This window comes from Aethalodelphis obliquidens, unplaced genomic scaffold (genome assembly GCF_003676395.1).
Source record: "Aethalodelphis obliquidens isolate GAN/ISIS:26980383/991018 unplaced genomic scaffold, ASM367639v1 scaffold94, whole genome shotgun sequence".
In the NCBI taxonomy this organism is placed as follows: Eukaryota; Metazoa; Chordata; class Mammalia; order Artiodactyla; family Delphinidae; genus Aethalodelphis; species Aethalodelphis obliquidens.
The window spans coordinates 2989226-3006027 of record NW_020838038.1 but is presented as its reverse complement, the minus strand read 5'-3'; the positions used below and the strand labels follow the sequence as shown (position 1 = coordinate 3006027).

Genomic DNA, 16802 nt, shown 5'->3' with positions numbered 1-16802 from the left:
AAATGGATAAACAAATGTTACATATCCATAAAATGGAAAGTTATTCAGCCATAAAAAGGAATTAAATACTGATACATGCTACATCATAGATAACCTTAACATGCTGAGTGAACAAAGCCAGTATGAAAAAAAACACATGTTGCATGATTCCATTTATACAAAATGAGCAAATCCATCAAGACAGAAACTAGATTAGTGGTTGCCAGGGAATGGGAGAAGGGAGGATAAGGAGAGATTGCCAGTGGGGGCAGATTTCTTTTCGGTGTGATGACAGTGTTCTAAAATTAGATAGTGGTGATGGGTTACACAACTCTGTGAATATACTAAATAAAAAACATTGATGTGTATACTTTAAAAGGGTGAATTTTATGATATGTAAGTTTTATCTCCATAAAGCTGTTATAAAAAGTCAGATTTTGCACTTCAGTTAATTCAAGTAGCATAGCTTCAAACATGTCAACTCAGACTTTTTAAATTGAAATTAATGAAAATGTAAATGTTATGTAAAAAAATTTTAAGCACAATTAGCCAAAGTAAAAATGCAATTTTCTGAACCACTGTTTAATCTTTATCATGCGGTTTTATTTCCTGATTTTTTTTCATTGACACTTCTGAAAATTTAATGCTGGATTTCTCTTTTAATTCCTTTAAAATGTGCTGAGAAAGTCATGATGGAAACGAGGTTTAAAAGTTTAAGTAAATCAGAATGGCATGACAGAACAAAATTGTAATTACTAAACAGCTGTGTTTGATAACAGTTTATTCTTGCGGATTCTATAAGAACGTCACAGTTCTAAGCTGCAGGGCTTGGGAGAAAGGCACAGAAGTTCAGGCTTAGGATAGAAAGTCTGGGTCTGGCTCACGCATAATGAGGAAGCCCGCTTTTTTCTCTTTCTGACTTCTCATTTGAGAAGGTTTTTCAGATTGGGGGTTTATCAGAGAGGCATAAGGCAAACGACTCTTCTCATACTATTGTACATATTAGTGAATCACAATGCTGTTTGATTCATTGTCTGGAAATCTTAGTAGTTGGGATCATTGATGGATTTGTACAGAGGCCAAAACCCTGATAGGTTTATTAATGAACATCAGGATAATTTAATCTTCCTGAATCTTCCTGGAACATTTGAAACCCACAAGGGACAGTCAAAATGTAGATGCCTACAGAGATTAGAGAATGTGAATTAAGTACTGTGCCATGGAAAAATACATATTAACAGATTTTAGCCTGAACTAATTTCAGAGGACGTGGGTTAGCACATACAGTAAGTAAATCGAGAAAGAGAATGAAAGGAATTTAATGAAGTGACTGTTTTTTCTTCAGCTGCTTTCAAAATTGTGAAATCCTGGCTTGGTCCAGAAGCAGTGAGTTTGTTGAAGTTTACAAGTAAAAATGACGTCCAAGACTATGTCAGTGTAGAATACCTGCCTCTTCACATGGGCGGAACTGTAAGTACAGTACTTGAAACCTGTTTCTAAAATAAGACTGGGTCATGGCACGTGAGGCTGTATTCTTTCCTCAAGGAAAAAGGAAAAGCAATATCTTACCATCCTAAGAAAAATCATAGATATCGTAAAATAGCAAGCAGTGTTACAGACACTTTTTATTTAAGTTTTCAAGTTGTTAAATGTTTATTTGTGAATAGGTCATGTCTTTACATGGTTCTAAACTGAAACCTATGGAGTAAAAGTATTCAGAAACAAGTATTCAGTAAAAAGTCTTTGGACTGCTATGCCAACCACACTGTTCCCCTCCCTAGTTTCATTTCTTATTTTTATTTCCAGGGATCTTTGTTACCTATATAAGCAACTATAGTAAATATGCAATACATATATAAGCAACTATAGTATATATATAATTCTTTCTCCCTCCCATCTGTTTTAAAAAAGTAGTGTATTTATACACTATTGTGTATCCTGCTTTTTTCTTCACGTCTTACAGATCATTCTAAATTAATATGTGATAAGCTGTCTTACTCTTGTTTATGGCTGCATAGTATTCCAGTGTCTAGAGATGAACCATAAATTGTTTAAGGAATAACCATAAGTTATTTAATTTCCTTTTGATGTGTCTTTAGTTTGCTTCCAGTTGTTTATTGTTGAACAGTTTTTAATATATACTGTCATTTCCATTTTTTGGAAATAATCTTACTACTTAGAAGTAAGAGACCAGGAGTAAGTAGATATATGTTAAATTTTTAATACTCCATAACAATGAAACATATTTGGATAATGACTTTTTTAAATAAACTGTGAAACCTATGGATTTGGTACGCTTTGGGTTAATTTGATTAATATTTCAATTATTTGATTTTTACAATCTACTTTGTACTGGCAAAATTGTATTCAACTAGAACCAAAGGACTAGCAAAATGAAAAGTTTTCGTGTGTGCTTTTCTTTGTTTTCTTTCATTTTAAAAAAGTTGAACCAATATTTTTGGGGGGGAGCTATCAATCTTTTATTTTTATAGTACATATTTTATTTGTACAATACATCTGGAACCTATCAAAGATCATCTCTTAGCGACTGAATAAAATATCTGAACCACAATTTACTCTTTTTTTTTTTTGCGGTACGCGGGCCTCTCACTGCTGGGGCCCCTCCCGCCGCGGAGCACAGGCTCCAGACGCGCAGGCTCAGCGGCCATGGCTCACGGGCCCAGCCGCTCCGCGGCACGTGGGATCCTCCCGGACCGGGACACGAACCCGCGTCCCCTGCATCGGCAGGCAGACTCTCAAGCACTGCGCCACCAGGGAAGCCCCACAATTTACTCTTACTCTCCACGAGGATGATGTGTTATACAGAAAGTTCTCAGCAGCTTTTGGCAACCAGCTAAAGATGATTTTAAAAAGGAAAAAAAAGAAAAGAAGAGATAGTACAAAGTCCTTAGACAACACTTATGATCTGAGACTCAGATTTATTTTAAAGGATAACAAATATATATTATCCTTAGGTCTAAGATTCTGTTTCCAGACTATCAGAACTCAACATAATCCTCCACAGAACTCCCAACACACTTCAACTCACTGCAAGAGAAACTGGGTGGGGTGGGGGTAACAGAAAATTGAATTTTTCCTATACAGACATGCACAATAATTTCTTCAGCCAAATTGGACCTTAAACTGGTTACGAGTATCTTGATTCCCAGACATCTGAAAAAGCAAATGAAAAGTCTCTATTATTACTGAATGATGGCCATTAAAGGTGGCTGAAAATATGTTTCTTTTTTCCCCCTTAAACATCCAATTATTTCTTTTTTTTTTAACTTTTATTGGAGTATAGTTGCTTTAAAATGTTGTGTAAGTTTCAGGTGTACAGCCAAGTGAATCAGTTATACATATATATACATATATATCCATTCTTTTTCAGATTCTTTTCCCATATATTACAGAGTGTTGAGTAGAGTTCCCTGTGCTATACAGTAGGTCCTTGTTACTTATCTGTTTTATATATAGTAGTGTGTATGTTAATCCCAATCTCCAAATTTATCACTACCCCCATGTTTCCCCTTTGGTAACCGTAAGTTTGATTTTGAGATCTGTGAGTCTGTTTCTGTTTTGTAAATAAGTTCATTTGTATCATTTTTTATTAGATTCCACATATAAGTGACATCATGTGATTCTTGTCTTTCTCTGTCTGACTTCACTTAGTATGATCATCTCTAAGTCCATCCATGTTGCTGCAAATGGCATTAATTCTTTCCTTTTATGGCTGAGTAATATTCCTTTATATATATGTAGCACATCTTCTTTATCCATTCCTCTCTTGGGCATTTAGGTTGCTTCCATGTCTTGGCTATTGCAAATAGTGCTGCAGTGAACGTTGGGGTACATGTATCTTTTCAAATTATGGTTTTCTCTGGATATATGCCCAGGAAGTGGGATTGCTGGATCATATGGTAGTTCTATTTTTAGTTTTGTAAGGAACCTCCATACTATTCTCCATAATGGTTGTACCAACTTTCATTCCCACCAACAGTGCAGGAGGGTTCCCTTTTCTCCACACCCTCTCCAGCATTTATGATTTGTAGATTTTTTTAAAAAAATGATGGCCATTCTGACCAGTGTGAGCTGATACCTCATTGTAGTTTTGATTTGCATTTCTCTAATAATTAGTTATGTTGAGCATCTTTTAATGTACTTCTTGGCCATCTGTATATCTTCTTTGGAGAAATGTCTATTTAGATCTTCTGCCCATTCTTTGATTGGGTTATTTTGTTTGTTTGTTTTTTTAACTGCATGAGCTGTTTGTATATTTTGGACATTAATCCCTTGTTGGTTGCTTTGTTTACAAATATTTTCTCCCAATCTGTGGGTTGTCTTTTTGGTTTTGGTTTCCTTTGTTGTGCAAAAGCTTGTAAGTGTAATCAGGTCCTATTTCTTTATTTTCATTTTTATTACTCTAGGTGGTGGAACAAAAAAGATATCGCTGCAATTTATGTCAGAGAGTGTTCTGCCTATGTTTTCTTCTAAGAGTTTTATGGTATCTGGTCTTACATTTAGGTCTTTGATCCATTTTGAGTTTACTTTTGTGTATGGTGTTAGAGAGTGTTCTAATTTCATTCTTTTACATGTAGCTGTCCAGTTTTCCCAGCACCATTTACTCAAGAGACTGTCTTGCCTCCTTTGTCCTAGTTTAGTTGACCGTAGGTTGGTGTGTTTATTTCTGGACTTCCTATCCTGTTGCATTGATCTATATTTCTGTTTTTTATGCCAGTACCGTAGTGTTTTGATTACTGTAGCTTTGTAGTATAGTCTCCAGATTGCTTTGGATATTTGGGGTCTTTTGTGTATCCATACAAATTTTTTAATTTTTTGTTCTGTGGAAAATGCCATTGGTAATTTGATACGAATTGCATTGAATCTGTAGATTGCCTTGGGTAGTGTAGTCATTTTGACAGTATTGATTCTTCCAGTCCAAGAACATGGTACATCTTTCCATCTGTTTGTGTCATCTTCAGTTTCTTTTATCAGCGCCTTATAGTTTTCAGAGTACAGGTCTTTTGCTTCCTTACGTAGGTTTATTCCTAGGTATTTTATTCTTTTTGATGTAATGGTAAATGGGATTGTTTCCTTGATTTCTCTTTCTGATCTTTCATTGTTAGTGTATAGGGATGCAAGAGATTTCTGTATATTAATTTTGTATCCTGCACCTTTACTGAATTCATGGATGAGCTCTAGTAAGTTTTCTGGTAGCATCTTTAGGATTCTCTATGTATATTATCATTTCATCTGCAAACAGTTGACAGTTTTACTTCTTTTCCATTTTGGATTCCTTTTATCTTCTCTGATAATTTTGGAAGTCCTGTACACAGCAGTGTTGTATAAAAGTGGTGAGAGTGCACACGCTTGTCTTGTTCCTGATCTTAGAGGTAATGCTTTCAGCTTTTCACCATTGAGTATGATGTTAGCTGTAGGTTTGTCATAAATGCCTTTTATTATGTGGAGGTATGTTCCCTTTATGCCCACCTTCTGGAGAGTTTTTTTATCATAAATGGGTGTTGAATTTTGTCAAAAGCTTTTTCTGCATCTGTTGAGGTGATCATATGGTTTTTATTCTTCGGTTTGTCAGTTTGGTGTATCACACTTATTGACTTGTGGATATTAAAAATCCTTGCATCCCTTTGGATAAATCCTACTTGATCTTGCTATATGATCCTTTTAATGTATTGTTGGATTCAGTTTGCTAGTATTTTGTTGAGGATTTTTACATCAATGTTCATCAGTGATATTGGCCTGTGATTTTGTTTTTTTGATATCTTTGTCTGGTTTTGGTACCAGGGTGATGGGGGCCTCATAGAATGAGTTTGGGAGTGTTTTTTACTGTGCAGTATTTTGGAATAGTTTCAGAAGGATAGTTGTTAGCTCTTCTCTAAATGTTTTATAGAATTCACCTATGAAGCCATCTGGTCCTGGAGTTTTGTTTCTTGGGAATTTTTAAATCACAGTTTCCATTTCAGTACTTGTGATTGGTCTGTTTATATTTTCTATTTCTTCCTGGTTCATTCTTTGGAGATTGTACATTTCTAAGAATTTGCCCATTTCTTCTAGGTTGTCCATTTTATTGGCATATAGTTGCTTGTAATAGTCTCTTGTGATCCTTTGTATTTCTGTGGTGTTTGTTGTAATTTCTCCTTTTTCATTTCTAATTTTATTGATCTGAGCCCTCTCCCTTTTTTTCTTGATGAGTCTGGCTAAAGGTTTATCAATTTTGTTTATTTTCTCAAAGAACCATCTTTTAGTTTCATTGATCTTTTCTGTTGTTGTCTTCATCTCTATTTCATTTATTTCTGCTCTGATCTTTATGATTTGTTTCCTTCTGTTAGCTTTGGGTTTTGTTTGTTCTTCTCTTTCTAGTTGCTTTAGGGGTAAGGTTAGGTTGTTCCTTTGAGATTTTTCTTGTTTCATTAAGGTAAGATTGTATTGCTGTAAACTTCCCTCTTAGAATTGCTTCGCCGCTTCCCATGGGTTTTGGATCTTTGTGTTTTCATTGTCATTGTCTCTAGGTATTTTTTGATTTCCTCATTGATTAATTCAGTGATCCATTGGTTGTTTATTAGCATATTTAAATTCCACGTGTTTGTGTTTTTTACGGTTTTTTTCTTGTAGTTGATGTCTGTCTCATAGCATTGTGGTTGGAGAAGATTGTTGATATGATTTCAGTTTTCTTAAATTTACCAAGGCTCACTTTGTGGTCCAGCATGTGATCAATCCTGGAGAGTGTTTCCCGTGTACTTGAGAAGAATGTGTATTCTGCTGCTTTTGGATGGAATGCTCTATAAATATCAGTTAAGTCTATCTGGTCTAATGTGTCATTTAAGGCCTGTGTTTCCTTATTGATTTTCTGTCTGGATGATCTGTCCATTGATGTGAGGTGTTAAAAGTCCCCCATGATTATTGTGTTACTGTCAATTTCCCCTTTTATGTCTGTTACATTTGCCTTATGTATTGAGGTGCTCCTAAGTTGGGTGCATATATATTTACAATTGTTATATCTTCTTTGATTGATCCCTTGATCATTATGTAGTGTCCTTCTTTGTCTCTTGTAACAGTCTTTAGTTTAAAGTCTATTTTGTCTGATATGAGTATTGGCACTCCAGCTTTCTTTTGATTTCCATTTGCATGGAATACCTTTTTCAGTCCCCTCACTTTCAGTCTGTATGTCCCTAGATTTGAAGTGGGTCTCTTGTAGACAGCATATATATGGGTTTGTATCCATTCAGCCAGTCTATGTCTTTTGGTTTGAGCATTTAATCCATTTACATTTAAAGTAATTATCTGTATGTATGTTCTTATTGCCATTTTTTATTTTATTTTTTTGGCCATGCTGCATCACCTGCAGGATCTTAGTTCCCCAACCAGGGATTGAACCCAGGCCATGACAGTGAAAGCACCAAGTCCTATGCACTCGACCGTCAGGGAATTCGCTTCTTAATGCCATTTTGTTAATTGTTTTTTCCATTTGTTTTTGTATGTCTTTTTTCTCCCCTTCCTCTTTTGTTCTCTTGTGATATGGTGACTTACTTTAGTGTTGTGTTTGGATTCCTTTTTCCTTTGTGTGTGTCTATTGCAGATTTTTGGTTTGCCGTTACCATGTTTTGATATAGCAGTCTATATACGAATAAGATTGTTTTAAGTTGCTGGTCTTTTAATTTCAAATGCATTTCCAATATCCTGCGTTTGTACTTCCCTCTTCTCATGATTGATGGTTTTGATAGCATATTTGTGTGTGGATTATTTCCTACCTTTACTGTTAGTTTGCCTTTACCAGTGAGCTTTTCCATTCATAATTTTCTTGTTTCTAGTTGTGGCCTTTTTTCCCCCCATCTAGAGAAGTTCCTTTAGCATTTGTTGCAAAGCTGGTCTGCTGGTGCAGAATTCTCTTAGCTTTTGCTTGTCTGTAATGCTTTTTTTTTTTTTTTTTTTTTTGCGGTACACGGGCCACTCACGGTTGTGGCCTCTCCCTTTGCAGAGCACAGGCTCCGGACGCGCAGGCTCAGCGGCCATGGCTCACGGGCCCAGCCACTCCGCGGCATGTGGGATCTTCCCGGACCGGGGCACGAACCCGTGTCCCCTGCATCGGCAGGCGGACTTTCAGCCACTGCGCCACCAGGGAAGCCCTGTCTGTAATGCTTTTGATTTCTCCGTTGAATCTGAATGCGATCCTTGCTGGATAGAGTAATCTTGGTTGTAGGTTTTTCCCTTTCATCTCTTTAAATATATCGTGCCACTCCCTTCTGGTCTGCAGAGTTTCTGCTGAAAAATCAGCTGATAACCTTCTGGGAGTTCCCTTGTATGTTATTCATTGCTTTTAATATTTTGTCTTTGTGTTTAATTTTTGTCAGCTTCATTAATATGTGTCTCGGGGTGTTCCTCCTTGGGTTTATCCTGCGTGGGACTCTCGGCACTTCCTGGACATGGGTGACTATTTCCTTTCCCATGTTAGGGAAGTTTTCAGCTATTATTTCTTCAAACATTTTCTCAGGTCCTTTCTCGTCCTTCTGGCACCCCTTTAATGTGAATGTTGGTGCATTTAATATTGTCACAGAGGTCTCGCAGACTGTCCTCATTTCTTTTCTTTTTTCTCTATTCTGTTTCGTGGCAGTGATTTCCACCATTCTGTCTTCCACTTCATCTGTTCTTCTGCCTCATTTATTCTGCTCTTCATTCCTTCTAGTGTATTTTTCATTTCAGTTATCATATTGTTCCTCTGTGTTTGTTTTTTCTTTAGGTATTCTAGCTCTTTATTAAACATTTCTTGTGTCTTCTTGGTCTGTGCTTGCATTATTCTTCCGAGATCTTGGATCGACTTTACTGTCATTACTCTGCATTCTTTTTCGGGTAGATTGCCTATCTCCACTTCATGTAGTTGTTTTTCTGGGGTTTTTATCTTGTTCCTTCATCTGGGACATAATCCTCTGCTGGTCTCATTTTGTCTAACATGCTGTGATTGTGATTTCTGTTCCACAGCCTACAGGGTTGTAGTTCTCCTTGCTTCTTCTGTCTGCCCCCTGGTGGATGAGGCCAGTCTAAGAGGCTTTTGCAGGGAATTCCCTGGCGGTCCGGTGGTTAGGAGTCCATGCTTTCACTACTGAGGGTGCACATTCAGTCCCTGGTTGGGGAAACTAAGATCCTTCAAGCCACACGGTGCGGCCAAAAAAAAAAACCCATTTATTTAAGAGGCTTGTGCAGGTTTCCTGTTGGGAGGTACTGGTTCCTGCCCATTGGTATACGGAGCTGGGTCTTGTCCCTCTGGTGAGCAGCTGTGGGCTCAGGAAGACTTTAGGCAGAATGTCTGCTGATGGGTGGGGCTGTGTTCCCACTGTGTTGGTTGTTAGGCCTGAGGCATCCCAGCACTGGACCCTGCAGGGTGTTGGGTGGGGCCAGGTCTTGGTGAGAAAATGGCAGCCTCCAGGAGAGCTCACGCCAATGAGCACTCCCCAGAACTACCACCAGTAGTGTCTTTGTCCCCACAGTGAGCCACAGCTGCCCCCCACCTCATAAGGAGACCCTCCAGTACTAGGAGGTAGGTCTGGCCCAGGCTCCTATGAGGTCACTGCTTTTACCTGTGGGTCCTGGTGCTCATCAGACCTTATGTGCGTCCTCCAAGAGTGGAGTTTCTGTTTCCCCCAGTCCTGTGGAATTCCTGTGATCAAACCCTGTTGGCCTTCAAAGCCAGATGCTTTTGGGGGCTCCTCCTGATGCCAAACCCTCAGGCTGGGCAGCCTGATGTGGGGCTCGGGACTTTCACTCCTGTGGGAGAACCTCTGCTATCTAATTATTTTCCAGTTTGTGGGTAGCCCACCCAGCAGGTATGGAATTTGATTTTATCGTGATTGCACCCCTCCTATCGTCTCGTTATGGCTTCTTGGTTTTGGATGTAGAATATCTTTTTTGGTAGGTTCCAGTGTTTTTTTGTCAATGTTTGTTTAGCAGTTAGTTGTGATTTTGGTGTTTTCATGAGAGGAGGTGAGCTCATGTCCTTCTACTCTGCCATCTTGTCTCGGCCCTCAATCACAAACGTTTCATTTTGGCGTGCTCATTTTTTGTCCATATTTTTATGCCTTCTGGGTTTCATGTTTTACTTAGAAAAGGCCTTCCCTTACTTAGGTTTTGTGTTTTGGGGTTTTTGTTGTTTTTTTAATCCTCCTATGTGTTGTTCTGGAGCTTATGTCGTTTTTTTAAAAATACACATATACATTTAAAGCTTTCATACACCTGAAATTCTTTTTGGTATAAAGAATGAGCTAGGGACTTCCCTGGTGGTCCAGTGGTAAAGAATCTACCTTCCAATGCAGGGGACACGGGTTCGATCCCTGGTCGGGGGACTAAGATCCCATGTGCTGCGGGGCACCTAAGCCCACGCGCCACAACTACTGAGCTCGTGTGCCTCGATGAGAGAGCCCACATGCCGCAAATTACAGAGCCCATGCACTCTGGAGCCCGTGCACCACAACTGCAGAGCCCGTGCACCCTGGAGCCTGTGTAAAACAGCTAGAGAGAGAAAACCCACACGCCACAACTAGAGAGAAGTCCGTGCACTGCAACGAAAGATCCCACATGCCACAACTAGGACCCGACACAGCCAAAAAAATAAAAAGTAATTTTTTTTTTTAAAAAAAGAATGAGCTGAAGATCCAATTTCGTTCTTTTACAGATGGCTGGCCAGTTGTCCCACACCACATCCTGCTTTTACCCTTGCTGTTTCAAAATGCTTGCTTTGTTTTAAATTTCACTATCTAATTAGCTCTGTTTTCTTGGCCAGAGGAATGAATTTTAACTTTACTAAGAGAATTATTTCTCCACCCACCTCTTAGCAAGCTGATACAAAATTCTTTTCTCTCAGGATCCTTTCAAGTATAGCTATCCACCACTTGTAGATGATGACTTCCAGACACCGTTGTGTGAAAATGGGCCTATTGCCAGTGAGGATGAAGCTTCAAGTAAAGAAGATATAGAAAGTGATGGCAAGGAAACCTTGGAAACAATTTCTAATGAAGAACAAACAGCTCTTCTAAAAAAGGTAAGTTTTTTAACATCTTTATTGGAGTATAATTGCTTTACAATGGTGTGTTAGTTTCTGCTTTATAACAAAGTGAATCAGTTATACATATACATATGTTCCCATATCTCTTCCCTCTTGCGTCTCCCTCCCTCCCATCCTCCCTATCCCACCCCTCTAGGTCGTTACTAAGCACTGAGTTGATCTCCCTGTACTATGCGGCTGCTTCCCACTAGCTATCTTTTTACGTTTGGTACTGTATATATGTCCATGCCTCTCTCTCACTTTGTCACAGCTTACTCTTCCCCCTCCCCATGTCCTCAAGTCCATTCTCTAGTAGGTCTGTGTCTTTATTCCCATCTTACCCCTAGGTTCTTCATGAACTTTTTTTTTTTCCTTTTAGATTCCATATATATGTGTTAGCAAACGGTATTTGTTTTTCTCTTTCTGACTTACATCACTCTATATGACAGACTCTAGGTCCATACACCTCACTACAGATAACTCAACTTCGTTTCTTTTTATGGCTGCGTAATATTCCATTGTATATATGTGCCACATCTTCTTTATCCATTCATCTGTCGATGGACACTTAGGTTGCTGCCATGTCCTGGCTATTGTAAATAGAGCTGCAATGAACACTGTGGTACATGACTCTTTTTGAATTATGGTTTTCTCAGGGTATGTGCCCAGTAGTGGGATTGCTGGGTCATATGGTAGTTCTATTTTTAGTTTTTTAAGGAACCTCCATACTGTTCTCCATAGTGGCTGTATCAATTTACATTCCCACCAACAGTGCAAGAGGGTTCCCTTTTCTCCACACCCTCTCCAGCATTTATTGTTTCTGGATTTTTTGATGATGGCCATTCTGACTGGTGTGAGGTGATACCTCATTGTAGTTTTGACTTGCATTTCTCTCATGATTAGTGATGTTGAGCATTCTTTCATGTGTTTGTTGGTATTCTGTATATCTTCTTTGGAGAAATGTCTATTTAGGTCTTCTGTCCATTTTTGGATTGGGTTGTTTGTTTTTTTGTTATTGAGCTGCATGAGCTGCTTGTAGATTTTGGAGATTAATCCTTTGTCACTTGCTTCATTTGCAAATATTTTCTGCCATTCTGAGGGTTGTCTTTTGGTCTTATTTATGGTTTCCTTTGCTGTGCAAAAGCTTTGAAGTTTCATTAGGTCCCATTTGTTTATTTTTGTTTTTATTTCCATTCCTCTAGGAGATGGGTCAAAAAGGATCTTGCTGTGATTTATGTCATAGAGTGTTCTGCCTATGCTTTCCTCTAAGAGTTTGATAGTTTCTGGCCTTACATTTAGGTCTTTAATCCATTTTGAGCTTATTATTGTGTATGGTGTTAGGGAGTGATCTAATCTCATACTTGCACATGTACCTGTCCAGTTTTCCCAGCACCCCTTATTGAAGAGGCTGTCCTTTCTCCACTGTACATTCCTGCCTCCTTTATCAAAGATAAGGTGACCGTATATGTGTGGGTTTATCTCTGGGCTTTCTATCCTGTTCCATTGATCTATATTTCTGTTTTTGTGCCAGTACCATACTGCCTTGATTACTGTAGCTTTGTAGTATAGTCTGAAGTCAGGGAGCCTGATTCCTCCAGCTCCGTTTTTCTTTCTCAAGATTGCTTTGGCTATTCGGGGTCTTTTGTGTTTCCATACAAATTGTGAAATTTTTTGTTCTAGTTCTGTGAAAAACGCCAGTGGTAGTTTGATAGGGATTGCATTGAATCTGTAGATTGCTTTGGGTAGTACAGTCATTTTCACAATGTTGATTTTTCCAATCCAAGAAATGGTATATCTCTCCATCTATTTGTGTCATCTTTAATTTCTTTCATCAGTGTCAAAATTTTTTGCATACAGCTCTTTTGTCTCCGTAGGTAGGTTTATTCCTAGATATTTTATTCTTTTTGTTGTAATGGTAAATGGGAGTGTTTTCTTGATTTCACTTTCAGATTTTTCATCATTAGTGTATAGGAATGCAAGAGATTTCTGTGCATTAATTTTGTATCCTGCTACTTTACTAAATTCATTGATTAGCTCTAGTAGTTTTCTGGTAGCATCTTTAGGATTCTCTATGTATAGTATCATGTCATCTGCAAACAGTGACAGCTTTACTTCTTCTTTTCCGATTTTGATTCCTTTCATATCCTTTTCTTCTCTGATTGCTGTGGCTAAAACTTCCAAAACTATATTGAATAAGAGTGGTGAGAGTGGGCAACCTTGTCCTGTTCCTGATATTAGTGGAAATGCTTTCAGTTTTTCACCATTGAGGACGATGTTGGCTGTGGGTTTGTCATACATGGCCTTTATTATGTTGAGGAAAGTTCCCTCTATGCCTACTTTCTGCAGGGTTTTTATCATAAATGGGTGTTGAATTTTGTCAAAAGCTTTCTCTGCATCTATTGAGATGATAATATGGGTTTTCTCCTTCAATTTATTAATATGGTTTATCCCATTGATTGATTTGCATATATTGAAGAATCCTTGCATTCCTGGGATAAACCCCACTTGATCATGGTGTATGATCCTTTTAATGTGCTGTTGGATTCTGTTTGCTAGTATTTTGTTGAGGATTTTTTCATCTATGTTCATCAGTGATATTGGTCTGTAGTTTTCTTGCTTTGTGACATCCTTGTCTGGTTTTGGTGTCAGGGTGATTGTGGTGTCATAGAAGGAGTTTGGGAGTGTTCCTCCCTCTGCTATAGTTTGGAAGAGTTTGAGAAGGATAGGTGTTAGCTCTTCTTTAAATGTTTGGTAGAAGTCGCCTGTGAAGCCATCTGGTCCTGGGCTTTTGTTTGTTGGAAGATTTTTAATCACCGTTTCAATTTCAGTGCTTGTGATTGGTCTGTTCATATTTTGTATTTCTCCCTGATTCAGTCTTGGCAGGTTGTGCATTTCTAAGAATTTATCCATTTCTTCCAGGTTGTCCATTTTATTGGCATGTAGTTGCTTGTAGTAATCTCTCATGATCTTTTGTATTTCTGCAGTCAGTTGTTATTTCTCCTTTTTTATTTCTAATTCTATTGATTTGAGTCTTCTCTGTTTTCTTTTTTTGATGAGTCTGATTGAGATGAGTCTAATTGATTAATGGTTAATCAATTTTGTTTATCTTCTCAAAGAACCAGCTTTTAATTTTTTCAATCTTTGCTGTCATTTCCTTCATTTCTTTTTCATTTATTTCTGATCTGATTTTTATGATTTCTTTCCTTCTGCTAACTTTGGGGGGTTTTTTGTTCTTCTTTCTCTAATTGCTTTAGGTCCAAGGTTAGGGTGTTTATTTGAGTTGTTTCCTGTTTCTTAAGGTAAGATTGTATTGCTATAAACTTCCCTCTTAGAACTGCTTTTGCTGCATCTCATAGGTTTTTGGTCATCGTGTCTCCATTGTCATTTGTTTCTAGGTATGTTTTGATTTTTTCTTTGATTTCTTCAGTGATCACTTGGTTATTAAGTAGTTTTATTGTTTTGCTTCCATGTGTTTGTATTTTTTACAGACCTTTTCCTGTAATTGATACCTAGTCTCATAGCATTGTGGTTGGAAAAGATACTTGGTACGATTTCAATTTTCTTAAATTTACCAAGGCTTGACTTGTGACCCAAGATATGTTCTGCCCTGGAGAATGTTCCATGAGCAGTTGAGAAAAATGTGTATTCTGTTGTTTTTGGATGATCTGTCCATTGGTGAAAGTGGGGTGTTAAAGTCCCCGACTATGATTATGTTAGTGTCTGTTTCCCCTGAAAAAGGTATTTTTCACAAAAAAATGAAATTGAGACAGAAGCTGTGACATAGCCCCAATTCTACCATAGCTGGCTATGTAATTTTAAGTAATTCACTTAACTTGCTGCGCTTCCATATCTTTGTACGTAAAAAGAAAGAGGAAGGATGGCACTAGTTGACTGGTAGTGTGCTACAGTATATAAAAGGTTGATTCCTTGCTTTTGTATTGAAATTGGCTAAACACATCTTACAAGAGTCCTTTTTTTCTAAAGTATTTTTTATCTATCTAAAATAAGTAAAAGTAATTAACTCAGAACATTACCTTGATCTACTTTCTCTTTTTCATTTTTAAAGAACACTTAGTTATGTTTTTATGAGATATCAGGGACTTGATAGAGGGATAAATATATTGCAATGTAGAACAGATTTTAAAACGCTTAAAAGGGAGGGGAATTCCCGGGTGGTCAAGTGGTTAGGACTCTGCGCTCTCACTGCTGAGAGCCTGGGTTCAATCCCTGGCTGGGGAACTAAGATCCCACAAGCCATGTGGGGTGGCCAAAAAAATAAAAACTCTTAAGGGAATGACCATGTTACATTTTCTAAAAGGGCCTATTTACATAGTAGGCACTCAAATAGAGGTCAATCATCAGGTTACTATATGTTAAATATATAATTTAGATATAATAAACCCATGTTAAAGATTGCAGTTTGGATTGAGTCACTATAATGCTTACTTTTTGACCTAATGAACTGCCTGTCAGTGTGAAATTCAATTTTTTTCTTCATATATATATATATTTTTTGTCTTTAGGTTAACATAATTGAACCTACTTTCAAAGCAGAAGAGAATGAAAAAGTTGATTCCAAAATGAAAGCTTTCAAGAAACCATTGAGTGTGTTTAAAGGGCCCTTATTACACATCAGGTACTAGTTGAGGATTTTATTAACTATGCTTTCATAATATATCTTGATCCTTTTGAGGGAACTGCAAAATTAAGAAAACTTCTGGCCTGTTTTTGAAACTGTGGAAATATAAAATTAAGGGTTATCTGAAGACTCACATTGGTTTCCAGATATAGTGGGTATTTGTAGCTACCTTTTTGTTATTTATTCTGTTGAGTGTGTTTAAAGGGCCTTTATCCCACATCAGGTAATAAGAGTGAATATTCATATATTAACAACAAATCTGAATGACATATATTTTTCTCATTTTACTGATAGTGTTTGACTTGCACAAGTTTGAGGTTGCCAGAAATGACACTGAAGTAGCCATTTATCAATTTGACCTTCCAAAAGCTAAAGCTGAACCAGAAAAATAGGGTTTTTACCAAAGCCGAATTTCAGCACATCTCTATTTTTCTGTCTAGGTTGTTCAGTCCAAAAATTCAGTATTGTTTCCTTATCATGATGTAAAGACCTTTCTCACTAATGATGCTTTTGGTTGGTAAATCTGTACAGCCTTATGTTAATACTGCTTTACCAACTTTATTTAGTAATGGCCTACTGTATCATTTTCTATCCCTTTACTTGAAACCTTTGTATGTTACTGTTAAAGACTCATGAACAACAGAACCAGACATTTTAAACATCAAATCTGAAATTCTCTGACAAGATTGGTTTGTTTACATATATTTTGAAAACTGTTCTATTTGGATTTATCTTCACCATCTGCAGGAGTCTGTGTGTGAGAGGGAAGGAGGGAAACACACGTGCATGTTCTTTTCCGTGGTTTTTCTTTGTAGTTTCCCCCACTTTGGAATTTGTTTCCCATTTTTCCCTCTACTAGTTTGGAAGTTACTGTTTTTTCTCTGGAGGCCTGTCAAAACCATAGGTCCTGGCTTGTAACTATCAAGGTATGGCTAGAAGATCCGGCTAGGGAGAAAGCCAACTCTGCAGTGCCCACCCATCTCTCCAGAAAATCAGCACTCCCTCCCTCTCCCTCCCTCCCTCTCCCTCCTTCCCTCTCCCGCCCTCTCCCGCCCTCTCCCTCCCTCTCCCTCTCCCTCTCCCTCCGTCTCCCTCCCTCCCTCCCTCCCTCTCTCCCTCCCTCCCTCTCTCCCTCTC

General features: G+C 37.9%; 1 protein-coding gene across 4 annotated transcripts in view; it reads left to right on the top strand.

Moving 5' to 3' along the window:
- The window catches only part of MOSPD2 (motile sperm domain containing 2), a 61539-nt gene that overhangs the window by 28384 nt on the left and 16353 nt on the right, over positions 1–16802 (top strand). For all 4 annotated transcript variants that reach the window (XM_027095723.1, XM_027095722.1, XM_027095724.1 and 1 more), the window contains exons 8-10: positions 1325–1449; positions 10847–11023; positions 15550–15662. In XM_027095723.1, coding sequence (XP_026951524.1) covers positions 1325–1449; positions 10847–11023; positions 15550–15662 — 415 coding nt within the window. The remainder of the gene's footprint in view (positions 1–1324; positions 1450–10846; positions 11024–15549; positions 15663–16802) is intronic.